General features: G+C 48.9%; 1 protein-coding gene across 1 annotated transcript; it reads right to left on the bottom strand.

Moving 5' to 3' along the window:
- Nucleotides 1–1,334: 1,334 nt before the first annotated feature.
- LOC137361201 (uncharacterized) lies at nucleotides 1,335–18,215 on the bottom strand. Its single transcript, XM_068026121.1, has 9 exons — nucleotides 18,107–18,215; nucleotides 16,237–16,381; nucleotides 16,008–16,084; nucleotides 15,752–15,913; nucleotides 15,253–15,348; nucleotides 11,585–11,680; nucleotides 8,863–8,958; nucleotides 4,688–4,783; nucleotides 1,335–1,522 (listed from the first exon to the last, which is right to left on the bottom strand). Exons 1-9 carry the CDS (start codon nucleotides 18,213–18,215, stop codon nucleotides 1,335–1,337), a joined length of 1,065 nt encoding a protein of 354 aa, XP_067882222.1.
- Between the last annotated feature and the right edge of the window lie 773 nt (nucleotides 18,216–18,988).

Genomic DNA, 18,988 nt, shown 5'->3' with positions numbered 1-18,988 from the left:
GGTTCTGTATTAAAGGGAGGGAGACATTGCAAAGTGAGACATGGAGAAAAACACATCAGGTCAACAGGATGGTGCTCGTGTCCGGAGAATGACAGATAACAATCTTTATAAAACCATTATCTTCCATCCTGTTCACGACATTACTGCGTCACACACCCCTCAGTCACTGTATCACACTCCCAGCAGTCACTGCATCACACTCACCTCAGTCACTGCATCACAATATCTCAGTCACTGTATCCACTCCTCTCAGTCACTGTATCCCACTGCCCTCAGTCACTGTATCACACTCACCTCAGTCACTGTATCCCACTCACCTCAGTCACTGCATCCCACACTCTGCAGTTACCACATCCCACTCTGCACAGTGAATACATACCACTGCCCTCAGTCACTATAACCCACTGCCCTCAGTCACAACGACCCACTCTGCTCAGTGACTATCTCCCACTGCCCTCAATCACTGCATCCATATCCCATCAGTCACTATATCCCACTCACCTCAGTGACTATGTCCCACTGCCCTCAGTCACTATGTCCCACTGCCCACAATGACTATATCCCACTCCCCTGAATGACTATATCCCACTCCCCTCAGTCACTATGTTCCGCACCCCTCGATGACTATATCCCACTGCCCTCAATCACTATGTCCTAATGCCCTCAGTAGAAATATCCCACTCCCCTCAGTCACTATATCCCTCTCCCCTCACTCACTATATCCCACTCCCCTCATTCACTATGTCTCACTCCCCTCAGTCACGACATCCCACTGCCCTCAATCACTATGTCCAACTGCCCTCAGTAACTACATCCCACTCCCCTCAGTCACTATGTCCCACTCCCCTCAGTCACTACATCACTCTCCCCTCACTCACTATAACCCACTACCCTAAGTCACTCTGTCCCACTCCCCTCAGTCACTACATCCCTCTCCCCTCACTCACTATATCCCACTGCCCTCAGTCACTATGCCCCACTGCCCTCAGTCACTATATCCCACTCACCTCGGTCAGTGCAACCTTCTCCCCTCAGTCACTACATCCCTCTCCCCCACTAACTATGCCCCACTCCCCTAAGTCCCATTGGTGGGAGGATCCAGAACTGGAAGGCACCGGTTTTAGGTGAGTGGTAAAAGTCACAACAGAGACAGGAAAACCTTTTCACACAGTGAGTGGTTAGGATCTGAAATGCACTTCCTGAGAGTGTGCTGGAGGCAGGTTCAATTGAGGCTTTCAAAAGGGAATTGGAAAATTGTCATTGGAGAAATAATCTGCAGTGCGACGGGGAAATTGCAGGAGTGGGAGTAGATGAGTTGCACAAGCATAGAGCTGTCAAGGTGACGATGGGCTCAATGGCCTCTTCCTGTTCTGTAACCAGTCTCCGATACCATGATTCTGCGATGATGACCCCACATGACAGGTACCTGAGCTTCCAGAGCCCGCTGGGGTGGAGGATGAAACCTCAGTAGATTCTCTAGTTGATTGTTCCTCGGATTCCTGAGTTTGGGAAGTCACGGGTTCTGTATTGAAGGGAGGGAGATATTGCAAAGTGAGACATGGAGAAAAACACATCAGGTCAACAGGATGGTGCTCGTGTCAGGAGAATGACAGATAACAATCTTTATAAAACCATTATCTTCCATCCTGTTCACTACATTACTGCGTCACACTCCCCTCAGTCACTGTATCACACTCCCAGCAGTCACTGCATCACACTCCCAGCGGTCACTGCATCACACTCACCTCAGTCACTATATCATACTCCCCTCACTCACTGTATCCCACTCACCTCAGTCACTGTATCACACTCACCTCAGTCACTGCATCACACTCCCCTCAGTCACTGCATCACACTCTCTCAGTCACTGTATCACACTTCCCTCAGTCACTATATCACATTCCTCTCAGTCAATGTATTCCACTCCCCACAGTCACTCGATCACACTACCCTCATTCGCTGCATCCCACTCCCCTCAGTGACTGTATCATACTCCCCTCAGTCACGGTGTCACAGTACACTCAGTCGCTGCATCCCACTCCCCTCAGTGACCGTATCCTACTCCCCTCAGACACTGTATCACAGTCCTTGAGTCACTCCATCACACTCCCCTCAGTCACTGTGTCACACTCGCTCAGTCACAGTATCACACTTCCCTCTGTCACTGCATCACACTCCCCTTAGTCACTGTATCACACTCCCCTCACTCACTGTGTCAGACTCCACTCTGTCACTGTATCACACTTCCTCTGTCATTGTATCACACTCCCCTCAGTCACTGTATCACACTCCCCTCACTCACTGTATCACACTCTCTCTGTCACTGCATCACACTAACCTCAGTCACTGTAACAAGTTCCCCTCAGACACTGTATCATACTACCCTCAGTCGCTGCATCACACTCCCCTCAGTGACTGTTTCATACTCCCCTCAGACTCTGTATCACACTCCCCTCAGTCATGTATCACATTCCCCTCAGTCACTGTATCGCACTCCCCTCAGACACTGCATCACACTCCCCTCAGACACTGCATCACACTCCCCTCAGACACTGTATCACACACCCCTCAGTCACTGTATCACACTCCCCTCACTCACTGTGTCAGACTCCACTCTGTCACTGTATCACACTTCCTCTGTCATTGTATCACACTCCCCTCAGTCACTGTATCACATTCCCCTCAGTCACTGTATCACACTCCCCTCACTCACTGTATCACACTCCCCTCTGTCACTGTATCACACTCCCTCTGTCACTGCATCACACTACCCTCTGTCACTGTGTCAAGTTCCCCTCAGACACTGTATCACACTACCCTCAGTCGCTGCATCACACTCCCCTCAGTGACTGTTTCATACTCCCCTCAGACACTGTATCACACTACCCTCAGTGACTGTATCACACTCCCCTCAGTTGCTGTATCCCACTCCCCTCAGACACTGTATCATACTACCCTCAGTCTCTGTATCCCACTCCCCTCAGTCACTGTATCCCACTCACCTCAGTCACTACATCCCACTCTCCGCAGTTACCACATCCCACTCCGCAAAGTCAATGCATCCCACTGCCCTAAGTCACTATATCCCACGGCCCTCAGTCACTACGTCCCACTCCGCTCAGTTACTACATCCCACTGCCCTCAATCACTGCATCCCTCTCCCATCAGTCACTATATCCCACTCACCTCAGTGACTGTGTCCCACTCCCCTCAATCACTATGTCCCACAGCCCTCAGTCACTATATCCCACTGCCTTCAGTCACTATGTCCCACTGCCCTCAATGACTATATCCCACTCCCCTCAGTCACTATGTCCTAATGCCCTCAGTCACTATATCACACTTCCCTCAGTCACTATGTCCCACTGCCCTCAGTCACTATGTCCCACTGTCCTCAATGACTATATCCCACTCACCTCAGTGACTATGTCCCACTCACCTCAGTCACGATGTCCCACTGCCCTCAGTTACTATGTACCATTGCCCTCAGTCACTGTGTCCCACTGCCCTCAATGACTATATCCCACTCCCCTCAGTCACTATATCCCTCGCCCCTCAATGACTATATCCCACTGCGCGCAATCACTATGTCCTACTGCCCTCAGTAACTAAATCCAACTCCCCTCTGTCACTTTGTCCCACTCCCCACAGTCACTATATCCCTCTCCCCTCACTCACTGTATCCCACTGCCCTCAGTCACTATGTCCCACTGTCCTCAATGACTATATCCCACTCACCTCAGTGACTATGTCCCACTCACCTCAGTCACTATGTCCCTCTGCCCTCAGTCACTATGTACCATTGCACTCAGTCACTGTGTCCCACTGCCCTGAATGACTATATCCCAATCCCCTCAGTCACTATATCCCACAGCCCTCAGTCACTATGTCCCACTGTCCTCAGTCACTATGTCCCACTCCCCTCAGTCACTATATCCCTCGCCCCTCACTGACTATATCCCACTGCGCTCAATCACTATGTCCTACTGCCCTCAATAACTATATCCCACACCCCTCAGTCACTTTGTCCCACTCCCCACAGTCACTATATCCCTCTCCCCTCATTCACTATGTCTCACTCCCCTCAGTCACTACATCCCACTGCCCTCAATCACTATGTCCAACTTCCCTCAGTCACTACATCCCACTCCCCTCAGTCACTATGTCCCACTTCCCTCAGTCACTACATCACTCTCCCCTCACTCACTATATCCCACTGCCCTCAGTCACTATGTCCCACTTCCCTCAGTCACTATATCCCACTCCCCTCGGTCAGTGCAACCTTCTCCCCTCAGTCAATGCATCCCTCTCTCCTCAGTAACTATGTCCCACTCCCCTGAGTCCCATTGGTGCGAGGATCCAGAACTGGAGGGCACCGGTTTTAGGTTAGTGGTAAATGTCACAACAGAGACAGGAAAATCTTTTCACACAGCGTGTGGTTAGGATCTGAAATGCACTGCCTGAGAGTGTGCTGGAGGCAGGTTTAATTGAGGCTTTCAAAAGAGAATTGGAAAATTGTCATAGGAGAAACAATCTGCAGTGCGACGGGGAAATGGCCCGAGTGGCAGTAGGTGAGTTGCACAGGCATAGAGCTGTCACGGTGACGATGGGCTCAATGGCCTCTTCCTGTGCTGTAACCAGTCTCTGATACCATGATTCTGCGATGATGACCCCACAAGACAGGTACCTGAGCTTCCGGAGCCCGCTGGGGTGGAGGATGAAACCTCAGTAGATTCTCTGGTCGATTGTTCCTCGGATTCCTGAGTTTTGGAAGTCACGGGTTCTGTTATAAATGGAGGGAGACATTGCAAAGTGAGACATGGAGAAAAACACATCAGGTCAACAGGATGGTGCTCGTGTGAGGAGAATGACAGATAACAATCTTTATAAAACCATTATCTTCCATCCTGTTCACTACATTACTATGTCACACTCCCCTCAGTCACGGCGTCACGCTCCCCTCAGTCTCCATCACACTCCCCTCAGTCACTGCATCACACTCCCCTCTGTCACTGTTTCACACTCCCTCTGTCACTGGATCACACTACCCTCAGTCGCTGCATCACACTCCCCTCAGTGACTGTATCATACTCCCCTCAGACACTGTGTCACACTCCCCTCAGTCACTGTATCATACTACCCTCAGTCGCTGTATCCCACTCCCCTCAGTCACTGTATCCCACTCACCTCAGTCACTGCATCCCACTCTCCGCAGCTACCACATCCCACTCCGTGCAGTGAATACATACCACTGCCCTCAGTCACTATATCCCACTGCCCTCAATCACTGCATACCTATCCCATCAGTCACTATATCACACTCACCTCAGTGACTATGTCCCACTGCCCTCAATGACTATATCCCACTCCCCTCAATGACTATATCCCACTGACCTCAGTCACTATGTCCCACTGCCCTCAGTGACTATGTCCCACTGCCCCCAATGACTATATCCCACTCCCCACAATGACTATATCCCTCTGCCCTCAGACAATATGTCCCACTGTCCTCATTCATTATATTCCACTGCCCTCAGTCACTATGTTCCGCACACCTCGATGACTATTTCCCACTGCCCTCAATCACTATGTCCTACTGCCCTCAGTAACTACATCCCACTCCCCTCAGTCACTATGTCCCACTCCCCTCAGTCACTACATCCTTCTCCCCTCACTCACTATATCCCACTACCCTAAGTCACTATGTCCCACTCCCCTCAGTCACTACATCCCTCTCCCCTCACTCACTATATCCCACAGCCCTAAGTCCCATTGGTGGGAGGATCCAGAACTAGAGGGCACCGGTTTTAGGTGAGTGGTAAAAATTACAACAGAGACAGTAAAACCTTTTCACACAGCGTGTGGTTAGGATCTGAAATGCACTGCCTGAGAGTGTGCTGGAGGTAGGTTCAATTGAGGCTTTCAAAAGGGAATTGGAAAATTGTCATTGGCGAAACAATCTGCAGTGCGACGGGGAAATAGCAGGAGTGGGAGTAGGTTAGTTGCACAGGCATCGAGCTGTCACAGTGACGATGGGCTCTACGGGCTCTTTCTGTGCTGTAACCAGTCTCTGATTCCATGATTCTGCGATGATAACCCCACAAGGCAGGTACCTGAGCTTCCAGAGCCCGCTGGGGTGGAGGATGAAACCTCAGTAGATTCTCTAGTCGATTGTTCCTCGGATTCCTGAGTTTGGGAAGTCACGGGTTCTGTCATAAAGGGAGGGAGACATTGCCAAGTGAGACATGGAGAAACACACATCAGGTCAACAGGATGGTGCTCGTGTCAGGAGAATGACAGATAACAATCTTTACAAATCCATAATCTTCCATCCTGTTCAATACATTACTGTGTCACACTCCCCTCAGTCACGGCGTCACGCTCCCCTCAGTCACTGCATCACACTCACCTCAGTCACTATATCACACTCCCCTCAGTCACTGTATCACATTCCCCTCAGTCACTCTATCACAATCACCTCAGTCCCTATATCACACTCCCCTCACTCACTGTATCACACTCACCTCAGTCACTGTATCACACACACGCCAGTCGCTGTATCTCACTCCCCTCAGTCGCTGTATCAGACTCTCCTCAGTCGCTGTATTACACTCCCCTCAGTCACTGCATCACACGCCCCTCAGTCACTGCATCACACTCTCTCAGTCACTGTATCACACTCCTCTCAGTCACTGTATCCCACTCCCCATAGTCACACTATCAAACAGCCCTCAGTCGCAGCATCCCACTCCCCTCAGTGACTGTATCATACTCCCCTCAGTCACTTTATCACAGTACCCTCAATCACTATGTCCCACTGCCCACAGTCACTATATCCAACTCCCCTCAGTCACGATGTCCCATTCCCCTCAGTCACTGCATCCCTCTCCCCTCACTCACTATATCCCACTGCCCACAGTCACTATATCCCTCTCCCCTCAGTATTACATCCTTCACCCCTGAGACAGTACATCCCACTCCCCTCGGTCATTATATCCCACTGCCCTCTGTCATTTCCCCACACTCCATCAGTAAGAGACTGGATGGGTCACTGAGACTGAGCACGTCAGGTATCACACTATGTGTGTCTATAATATGATTCCAGTTTATTTGGGTCAGATCTGTTCTCACTCTACTGAGATTGGTTCTCCCTCAATGAATTATCTTTCCTCCGGATTTCTCATTATCCTTTTCCATTGCCAACCTAAACCACATGATATGATGGTCACTGTCCCCTAAATGTTCCCCGACTGACCCATAATTCACTTATCCAACCACATTTCCCAGAACCAGATCCAGTAATGCCTCCTTCCTCGTTGGACTGGAAACAAACTGACGGAGGGAATACTTCTGGACACACTCTAGAAATTCTTGTCCCTCTCTGCCCTTTACACTATTACTATCCCAGTCTATATTCAGATAACTAAAGCCCAACGATATATCTACACTTTAACTCTTGCACTTCTTGGTTGCTCCATGCAAATCTGTTCCTCTATATCTTTCCCACTACTTGTTGGCCTATAGAATACACCCAGAAAGGTAATGGTATTTCTTTCCTTGTTTCATTCTAATCTGATGGATTCTATCCTTGGTTCCTCTCCGACATCATCTCTTTCCAGCACTGTAATGTTCCTCTTTATCAATACTGATATCCCTCCTCCTTTCCTTCCATCCCTCCCTTTCCTGAGCACCTTGTAGTCAGGAATATTCACTACCAGGTCCTGCCCCTCTTAGAGCCAGGACTCTGTTATTGCCACAACATCATATTTCCACATGGCTATCTGCGCCTGCAGCTCAACAACCTTTTTTACCACTCTCATTGCATTCTCATATACACACACATTGAACTGAATTTACAGCTCATCACCTTCCCTCTTACACTGTCCCTGTCTAATACGTTACTCTTTTCTACTCCAGTGTTATCTGTTCCTCCTAATTCTCTGTGCATCTGTGTTTTGATCTGTAATATTGCTCGGACCCCTGTTTTCCCTGATGTATATTAATGACATAGACTGGGGCGTACATGCCACAATTTCAAAATTTGCAGATGACACAAAACCTGGAAGTATTGTAAACTGTGAGGAGGATAGTGATAGACGTCAGGAGGTTATAGACAGGCTGGTGGGATTGGCAGACAGTGGCAGATGAAACTTAACGCAGAGAATTGTGAAGTGATTCATTTTGGTCGGACGAACGAGGAGAGGCAATATAAAATAAAGGATACAATTGCAAAGGGGGTGCAGGGGCAGAGGGACCTGGGCGTACGTGTGCACAAATCATTGAAGGTGGCAAGACAGGTCCAGAGAGCGGTTAATACGTTCGGAAGGATGTGAAGGTATTCGAGAGGGTGCGGAAATGATTTACGAGAATGGTTCCTGGGATGAGGGACGTCAGTTACATGGATACATTGGAGAAGCTGGGGCTCTTGTCCCTGGAGAAGAGAAGATTAAGAAGAGATTTAATCGAGATGTTCAAAATCACGAGGGATGTGGACAGAGTAGACAGGGAGAAATTGTTCCCATTGGTGGGAGGATCCAGAACCAGAGGGCACCGGCTTTAAGTGAGTGGTAAAAGTAGCAACAGAGACAGGGAAATCTTTTCACACAGCGAGTGGTTAGGGTCTGGAATGCACTGCCTGAGACTGTGCTGGAGGCAGGTTCAATTGAGGCTTTCAAAAGGGAATTGGATAATTATCACAGGAGAAACAATCTGCAGGGAGATGGCCAAATGGCAGGAGTGGGAGTAGTTGAGTTGCTCAGGCAGAGAGCTGGCACGGTGACGATTGTCTGAACGGCCTCTTTCTGTGCTGTAACCGGTTTATGATTCCATGATTCTGCGATGATAACCCCACAAGGCAGATACCTGAGCTTCCAGAGCCCGCTGGGATAGAGGAGGGCCCCTCAGTGGATTCTGCAGTCGATTGTTCCTCGGATTCCTGAGTTTGGTAAGTCACGGGTTCTGTAATAAAGGGAGGGAGACATTGCAGAGTGAGACATGGAGGATAACACAATAGGTCAACAGGATGGTACTAGTGTCAGGAGAATGTCAGATATCAATCTTTATAAAACCATAGTCTTCCATCTGTTCCCTACATTATTGTGTCAAACTCCCCTCAGTCACGGCGTCACACTCCCCTCTGTCTCTATCACACTCCCCTCAGTCACTGCATCACACTCATCTCAGTCACTGTATCACAGTCATCTCAGTCGCCCGATCCCACTCCCCTCAGTCACTGTATCGCACTCCCCTCAGTCAATGTATCACACTCCTCTCAGTCACTGTTCCACACTCCCCTCAGTCACTGAATCACACGCCCCTCAGTCGCTGTATCACACTCTCCTCAGTCGCTGCATCACACTCCCCTCAGTCACTGTGTCCCATCCCCTCAGTCACTGTATCACACTCCCTTCAGTCACTGTATTCCACTCCCCTCAGTCCCTGTATCACACTCCCCTCAGTCACTGTATCACACTGCCATAGTCGCTGTATCACTCTCCCCTCAGTCGCTGTATCATTCTCCCCTCAGTCACTATGTCACACTCCCTCAGTCCCTGTATCACACTCCCCTTTCTCACTGTATCGCTCTTCCCTCAGTCAGTGTATCACACTTCCCTCAGTAACTGTATCACCGTTCCCTCAGTCACTGTATCGCTCTCCCCTCATTGACTGTATCACACTCCCCTCAGTTGCTGCATCACACTCCCCTCAGACACTGTATCCCAATCTCCTCAGACACTGTATCCCAATCTCCTCAGTCACTGTATCCCAATGCGCACAGTCAATACATCACACTCCCTTCAGTCACTAAATCTCACTGCCCTCAGTCACTATGTCCCACTGCCCTCAGTCACTATGTCCCGCTGCCCTCAGTCACTGCATCCCAATCCCCTCGGTCACTGCATCCCACCCCGCCCCCCTCAGTCACGAGATCCCTCTCCCCTCAGTCACTGTTTTCCAACTGCCCTCTATCATTGCCCCACACTCCATCATTAAGAGACTGGATGCGTCTCTTGGAATGAGCACTTCAGGCATCACAGTGTGGGACTCTGTAATATGATTCCAGTTTATTTGGGTCAGATCTGTTCTCACTCCATTGAGATTGGTTCTCCCTCAATGAATTATCTTTCCTCTGGATTTCTCCTTGTCACTTTCCATTGCCAACCTAAACCATATGATACGCTGGTCACTGTCCCCAAATGTTCCCCGGCTGACCCTTAATTCACTTGTCCAACCTCATTTCCCAGAATCAGATCCAACAATGCCTCCTTCCTCGTTGGACTGGAAACAAACTGACGTAGGAAATTCTCCTTAACATATTCGAGAAACTCTTGTCCCTCTGTGCCCTTTACACTATTACTATTCCAGACTATATTCAGATAATTATTGCCCAATGATATATCTACACTTTAACTCTTGCATCTCTTGGTTGCTCTATGCAAATCTGTTCATCTATATCTTTCCCACTAGTTGTTGGCCTAGAACATACACCCAGAAAGGTCATGGTATTTCTTTCGTTGTTTCACTTTAATCTGATGGATTCTATCCTTGGTTCCTCTGCGACATCAACTCCTTCCAGCACTGTAATTCTCCCCTTAAACAATACTGATGCCCCTCCTCCTTTCCTTCCTCCCCTCTCTTTCCTGAACACCTTGTAGTCAGGAATATTCACTACCCAGTCCTGCCTCTCTTAGAACCAGGACTCGGTTATTGCCACAACAGCATATTTCCACGTGGCTATCTGCGCCTGCAGCTCAACAACCTTATTTGTGGAGGGCACAAGACCTGGAAGTGTTGTGAACAGTGAGAAGGATAGTGATGGACTTCAAGTGGACTTAAGCAGACCTGTGGAATGGGCAGGCAAGTGGCAGATGAAATTTAATGCAGAGAATTGTGAAGTGATGCATTTTGGTCGGAAGAAGGAGGAGAGGCAATATAAAATAAAGGATACAATTGTAAAGGGGTGCAGGGGCAGAGGGACCTGGGGGCACATGTGCACAGATCATTGAAGGTGGCAAGACAGGTCGAGAGAGCGGTTAATACTTAGAAAGGATGTTAAGGTATTCGAGAGGGTGCGGAGATGATTTACAAGAATGTTTCCCAGGATGAGGGACGTCAGTTACTTGGATAGATTGGAGAAGATGGGGCTGTTCTCCCTGGAGAAGAGAAGATTAAGAGAAGATTTGATCGAGGTTTTCAAAATCACGAGGGATGTGGACAGAGCAGACAGGGAGAAACTGTTCCCATTGGTGGGAGAATCCAGAACCAGAGGACACCGGTTTTAGGTGATTGGTAAAAGTAGCAACAGAGACAGGAAAATCTTTTCACACAGCGAGTGGTTAGGGTCTGGAATGCACTGCCTGAGAGTGCACTGGAGGCAGGTTCAATTGAGGCTTTCAAAAGGGAATTGGAAAATTATCATAGGAGAAACAATCTGCAGGGTGATGGGGAAATGGCAGAAGTGGGAGTAGGTGGATTGCACTGGCAGAGAGCTGGCACGGTGACGATGGGCTGAATGGCCTCTTTCTGTGCTGTAACCAGTCTCTGATTCCATCATTCTGTAATTATAATCCGGCACGGCAGATACCTGGGGTTCCAGAGCCCACTGGGATAGAGGATGAAACCTCAGTGGATTCCCCAGTCGATTGTTCCTCAGATTCCTGAGTTTGGGAAGTCATGGGCTCTGTTAGAAAGGGAGGGAAACATTGCAGAGTGAGAGATGGAGAAAAACACAACATTTCAACAGGATGGTACTAGTGTCAGGAGAAAGTGAGATATCAATCTTTATAAATCCATCATCTTCCATCCTGATCACTACATTACTGTATCCCACTCCCCTCAGTCACTGTATCCCACTCCCCTCAGTCGCTGTGTCCCATGCCCCTTACTCGATGTATCCCACTCCCCCTCAGTCGCTGTATCCTACTCCCCTCAGTCGCTGTATCCCACTCCCCTCAGTCACTGTATCCCACTCCCCTCAGTCACTGTATCACACTCCCCTCAGTCACTGTATTACACTCCCCTCAGCCTGTGTAACCCACAACCCTCGGTCTCTACATTCCACTCCCCTCAGTCACCGCATCCCACTCCCATAGGTCACTACATCCCACTCAGCTCCGTTAGTCTATCCCACTCCCCTCAGTCACTGCATCCCACCTCCCTCTGTCACTACATCCCACTACTCTCAGGCTCTAACTCGCACTCCCACTTCCCTCAGTCACAACATCCCACTCCCTCAGTCAGGCCATCGCACTGCCCTCAGTCACGGAATCCCAAGCCCCTCCGTCACTGCCTCCCACTCTCCCTCACTCTCTGGATCTAATATCAGTCACAGTATTCCACTCCCCTCATTCCACAGTATTCCACTCCCCTCATTCACTGCAACCCACTCCCCTCAAACCTTTCACACAACTCCGCTCAGCCACTCCATCCCAGTCCCCTCAGTCATTGCATTCCATTCACCTCCATCAGTCTATCCCACTCTTCTCAGTCACTACACCCCACCATCCTCTGCCATTACATTGCACTCCCCTTAGTCACTACATCCCACTCCCCTCAGTCAATGCATCCCACTCCCCTCAGTCAATGCATCCCACTGCCCTCAGTCACTGTGAGTGAGAGATAATGTGTGAGAGTTAGAGACAGTGAGAGTGGGAGACAGAGTGAAAGAGGGCAACAGAGGGAGAGAAAAATGAGAAGAAAGAGAACGATAGAAAATGTGAGAGATCAAGAAAGAGTCCGAGAGTGAGAGCAACAGATACAGACAGCGAGAGAAGAAGCGAAAGGGGGAGAGCAGTGAGTTACAGAGATAAAGAGAGAGACAGAGGGAAAACAAAATTGTCAGATAGAGATCGACAGAGACTGAGTGAAAATGGCAGAGAGAGAGAGAGCAAATATAGAGATATAAAGAGAAAGATACACGGAGAGCAAAAGAGATACTGACAGTAAGTGCAGAAAGAGGCAGTGGGAGAGGAGGGTGGAGGGAGAGGGATAGAAAATAAAACAGTCACAAGTAAATCCAGTGGTGATTTCAGAGGAAGCCTCTTTACTCAAAAGTGCGTCACAGCCCTAGACTCATACAATTATCCAGCATGGAAACAGGCCCTTCGGCCCATCGTGTCCATGCCGATCATCAAGCATGGAGCTATTCTAATCCCATTTTCCAGCACTTGGCCCGTAATCATGTATGCTGCGGCGTTTCAAGTGCTTATCTAAATACTTATTAAATGTTGTGAGGGTTCCTGCCTCTACCTCCTCTTCAGACAGTGTGTTCCAGATTCCAACCACCCTCAGGGTGAAAATCTGTTTCCTCAAATCCCCTATAAACCTCTTGCCTTTTATCTTAAGTCTATTCCCCCTGGTTACTGACCCCTCCGCTAAGGGAAATAGTTTCTTCCAATCTAACAAATCAATGCCCCGCATAATTTTGTATACCTCAATCAGGTCCCCCCTCAGCCTTCTCTGCTCTAAGGAAAACAACCATAGCCTATCCAGCCTCTCTTCACAGCTGAAATGCTCCAGCCCAGGCAACCTCCTGGTGAATCTCCTCTGCACCCTCTCCAGTGCAATCACATCCTTCCTTTAGTGTGGTGCCCAGAACTGTTCTCAGTACTCCAGCTGTGGCCAAACTAGCGTTTTGTACAGCTCCATCATAACCGCCCTGCTCTTATATTCTGTGCCTCGGCTAAGACAGGCAAGTATCCCATATGCCTTCCAAACCACATGATCTACCTGTGCTGCTGCCTTCAGTGAACTATGGACAAGTACATCAAGGTGTAGTGAGAATGTAGAATTAATCCTGAATTGTCCAGGGCAATGAAATCTAAGGTATATCTGGTTAAACACCTGAGGGAGAAAGGAAAAGAAGGATAAGGTTGGATGAAGAGGAGTAGCAAGAGGGGCCGAGTGGCCTCTTCCTGTGCGGTAGATTCCATTCACCCAAATCAGGCAGTCAGTGCAAGAGTCAACCCGTCCTGATTGATCAACACAATACTGACACCTGAGGTGAAAATATCGATTGGGTTAGATGGTGATTTCTCAATGGAGTGTGGAGTTGTTTGCTCCTTGGTTCTTGCAGTTGTTGAAGTCTCTGGATGTGTAATAAAGGAAGAGAAACATGGGGGAGAGAAGGAGTGAGAGAAAGCTCGAACTGGATAGATTAGAGTACAGTAAATCACAGATGCTAGTGTATATAAAAACCATTGTGAGACAATCCACTGTCCACACTCACCGCATCCCAGTTGGCACAGGAACTGCATTACATTTTCCCCAGTCATAAAATGTCACTGCCCTCAGTCATTGCATCCCACTCCCCGCAATCACATCTTCTCAATCCCCTTAGTCACTAAATACCACTCCCCTCAATTACATCATCCCACTCCCCTCCGTCACTGCATCCCACACCCCTCAGTCAGTGCATTCCACTCCCCTCAGTCTCTACATCGCGCTCCCCTGAATTACTGCATCCCACTCCGCTCAATTACATCATCCCACTCCCCTCAGTCACTGCATCCCACTCCCCTCAGTCACTGCAACCCACTGCCCTCAATCACCACATCCCACTCCCCTCAGTCACCCCATCCCACTCCCCTCAGCCACTGCATCCCACTCCTCTCAGTCACTGCATCCCACTCCCCTCAATCAGTGCATCCCACTCCCCTCAATCAGTGCATGCCACTCCGCTCAGTCACTGCAGCCCACTCCCCTCAGTCACTGCATCCCACACCCCTCAATCAGTGCATTCCACTCCCCAGTCACTGCATCCCAATCCTCTCAGCCTCTACATCCCACTCTCCTCCGTCACTACATCCCACTCCCCTCAATTACTGCATCCCATTCCCCTCAGTCACTGCATCCCACTCTCCTCAGTCAGTGCATCCCACTCCTCTCAGTCAGTGCATCCCACTTCTCTCAGTCAGTGCATCCCACTCCCCTCAGTCACGACATCCCACTCCCCTCAGTCTCTGTATTCCACTCCCCTCAATTGCATCATCCCACTCTCCTTAGTCACTGCATCCCAGTCCCCTCAGTCAACACATCCCACTCCCCTCAGTCACCCCATCCCACTCACCTCAGTCACTCCATCCCACTTCCCTCAGTCACCCCATCCCACTCCCCTCAGTCACTCCATCCCACTTCCCGCAGTCACTCCATCTCACTCCCTCAGTAAGAGACTGGATGATCTCCAGGACTGATCTTCTATGATGTAACATTGGGTGTGGAATCTGTTTCGAATGGACCCCACAAGGGGGATACCTGATGTTCCAGACACCGCTGGGGTAGACGATGATCCCCTGGTGGATTCTCGAGTTGTTTGTTCCTCGGGTTCCTCAGCTGCGGCAGTCTCTGGATCTGTAATAAAGGAAGAGGGCAGAGTGGAGAAAACCCGAAGAGCTCGTGTATTTAGTACTCGAGTCCAGACAATGTCAAATTTTCATCTTTATCAAAGCCTCGTCTATCCAATCCTACTCCTCGTCAACATTGTTTCCTGGAGAGGGAGTGTGAGGTATCCAGCACTGTAGTGGGGACCTGACGTGAGCCATGAACACTGCAAGGATCAGAGTGTCTGATGGACAGAGACAGCAGAGTCTGGTTCAGTTCCCTAGAGTTTCAGTGAAGTACACTTTGTGTTTCAGATCCTTTATTCACTGTGTCCCTAACAATAAGGAGGGGAGTGAGTAAACAGTCTCATTTCTGTGGGTGACACGGGACATCCCAGAATCACCCTCTGGATGATATAGAAGCATCAATGTACCTGTACAATATGCAGCGCAATAAAACGACGACTTCAGATCATAAACGAAGTAACTGCTGCAGTTTTTGATCTTTATCTCATGGACCTTGTGGCAGGGATTTCCACGCCAGTATAAACAAACTGTCCTCGTTACTTCCCCCTGTTCCACGCTGGGATGGGAACCTGAAATGAGAGTTTATAAATATTGAAGACTGTAACCCATGTGAACAGTGCTGAACAGTGAATATAAATCTGATATTATAAAGGCTGAAATTACCCTGTAACCAGCCTGTAACATGTGTAGAGCAGTGAAAATCTGGGACAGCAGTCTCCGGAATCTTCCATCCACCAGAACTGAAACAATAATCACAGAGTCAGCCCCTGAACTGATGGTAAATATTAAATTTTAGAGAGACTGGTACCAGCAGAGAGTACCAGAAACTGGGGGAAATCCCTTACTCCTCCCTCATTAACTGATTTACCCAGAATTTGTTCCTTTACATTACCTTTTAAATCTGTACCATCCTTGAGCAAGATTATCATCGCATTTCACCTGACCGGAGCACTCAGTCCCAGTACAATCGATGCTCCTCCAGGGCTGGTCCAGGACTGTGTGATTTACACACGGGTCAGTGAGTGTGGAGTCTGTGACTGAGTGACAGAAAGATGTTTAATGTTAATATAAAGTGCAGTTAATGTTGCACAGCGCCTTGTACCCTCCCGAAATACCAATAGTCTCAGTTTCACCCTCCGCCCTGGTCAAAACCCCCCAGATTGAAGCTGGAAAATGTCCTCCTTCTCTAAACTGGGTTTCCATCTGTTTCCCAGCTCAGCCTCCCCTTCTAACTCACTGCTCACAGACAGTCCTCCCTATTCTAGATTAACCACCAGCTCTCAGGTAACAGAAAGCAGTAAATATCTCAGCTTCACTTCATCCCAGTAGGAAAAATGTAAAGTGGAGGAGGAGCGAGAACTGCCAGGTGGAGCACAAACGACCCAGTGTGACTGGTGGGTCCTGGAGAGGGAACGTGTAGTCTCAAAACCAACAACAACCTGCATTTCTGTAGTGCCTTTGATGTAATAAAATGTCCCAAAGCACTTCATCGGTGTGTTACCATCCCGAACTGACACCGATCCACAGAAGCAGCTGGTCGGGCAGGTGGCCAAATGCTCTGTCAAAGAGGTAGGTTTTATGGAGTGTCTGAAAGGATGAAAGAGAGGTGGAGAGACGGAGAAGTTGAGGGATAGAATTCCATGGCGTTAAGCCTCGGCAGGTGAAGGCACAGCTGCCAATGGTGGAAGGGATTCGAATCGGGAATATTCAAGAGGCCTGAATTAGAGGAGCGCAGAGATCTCCAGGGTTGTGGGGTTGGAGATTCTGTCAGCGGTAGGGAACGGCGAGGTGATAGAAGGATCTGGAAACGATTGTGAGAATATTGAAATCCAGGCCTTGCTTAAACGGGAGCCAGTGTAGGTCAGTGAGCACGGAGATGAAAGTGAACGGGACTTGGGCAGTATCATACTGGATGACCTCAATGAACGGAAGGTGGAATGTGAGAGATCAGCCAGGAGGTCTTTGGAATAGTCAAGTCTAGAGTTACCAAATAACTCGTAAAGGGTTTGAGCAGCAGTGAAGCTGCAAGAGCCAAGTCAGCAATACTGTTTCAGATCATCCTTCTCGAATTGTCGGCAGTCTTTGACACAATTCACCACACTACCCTCTGCCAACACCACTCCTTCCATGTCCAGCTGGGTGGAACTGCTCTGGCCTATTTCCACTCAACCCAGTCTAGTCTCAGCCAGAGAATCTCCTGCAGTGTCTTCCCTACCCACTCCAGCACTGTTACCTCTAGGGTATCCCGAGAATCTATCTTGTCCCTCTCCAATTTCTCATCAGCTTCCGACTGTGCCCAGCTTCCTTCCCTGTAGCCTCCTCATCACAAGGACATCCAATTACAACCTCCGTAATATCCACCATCACTGATTTTGCCTCAGCCAATCCTCTACCAAAAACCCTCTACCTTCTAGACAGTCAAATCTTCTAATCCACTCCTGACCAGCCTCCCAGCTTCCACTTTCCAGAAGTCAGGTCTCCTCCAACACACTGCTGTTGTATGTTATCTTGCAGAAAGTTTAAGTCACACATCACACATGTGCTCTCTGACCCACATTGGTTCACAGCTGCAAACGCCTTTGATGTACAACTTCCATCTTCCTGTTCAAATTCTTTCATGACCTCTCCACCCTCTCCCACCTCATTTCTGTAATCTTCACCAACTCTCTGTTTCTCTGACCCAAGCCTCCTGTAGAACTTCCCTCCACTCCCTTTCCTCCAGCAGTGTCTGATGTGGCTTCAAGATGTCCAGCCTCCTAAACCTTTCTGCCTCTCCACCTCCGTCTGCTCTTTTAAACTAACAGTCAGCCCTCCAGTCATCTCCTTCCCTGCCGTGTCAGACATTTCTTCAATCAGATTTCTGTGCAACATCTTGGGAGATTATTCTATGTAACGGTTTGAATAAACACAGCTTGTTCTAGTTGTACTGGGGGTGAACTTTGTCGAGAATGAAAGTTACTCACTCAGGTAACCCAGAATGATCAGCAGAGTCCACATCTTACTGGTGAGATCCTGGAAAGGGAAACACAAGACAAACATTTGAGAGAGCTAAAGGAATCGTGCAATTGGAGGGAATATTAAATAGGGAGTTGCCGAGGAGTTCGTCAGTATATCTGTTTTAGAGAGGTGAGCTCCATCTAATTATCTCTCTCTCACTGGGGCTCTTACAGACAGAGGTGAGCTCAGCTACATGTTCTTGTTAAACATCAGGAACTTGACTCCAATCCTTCACCCTTTCCACTCTCCAAAGCTTTTATGAATAAACCACATGTGTTCCTGACTCTCTCCTCCAGGTCTGTCTCCTGCATCCCTGAAACAAACCTCTTTGAATTTCTGACAAAGGTTATTACTGAGGATGATGTTGTTTCAGGAAAAGCAGGACACACTCCCCCTGGGTCAACACCTAGCAAGTGACAAACTCCTTTGCTTTTTCTAACAGTCCTCCCATACCCGACTGCTTACCAAAGTCTCCAAAGTAGATGTCGCTGGGTGGGAGATGCAGTGGGTTCAGTTCCAGCTGCTTGCTCCTCAGTCTCGGGTCCACTCTGCTGTGAACAGTGTCAGTCTCAGTGACAGCTCCAACCCCTATATACACCACGACGGATTGACTGCAGTGCTGGTTGGCTGAAATATTAACATTTAGT

Source organism: Heterodontus francisci, unplaced genomic scaffold, assembly GCF_036365525.1.
Source record: "Heterodontus francisci isolate sHetFra1 unplaced genomic scaffold, sHetFra1.hap1 HAP1_SCAFFOLD_349, whole genome shotgun sequence".
NCBI classification, from domain to species: domain Eukaryota; kingdom Metazoa; phylum Chordata; class Chondrichthyes; order Heterodontiformes; family Heterodontidae; genus Heterodontus; species Heterodontus francisci.
The sequence above is the reverse complement of the archived record's forward strand: the minus strand, read 5'-3'. Positions and strand labels throughout refer to the sequence as shown.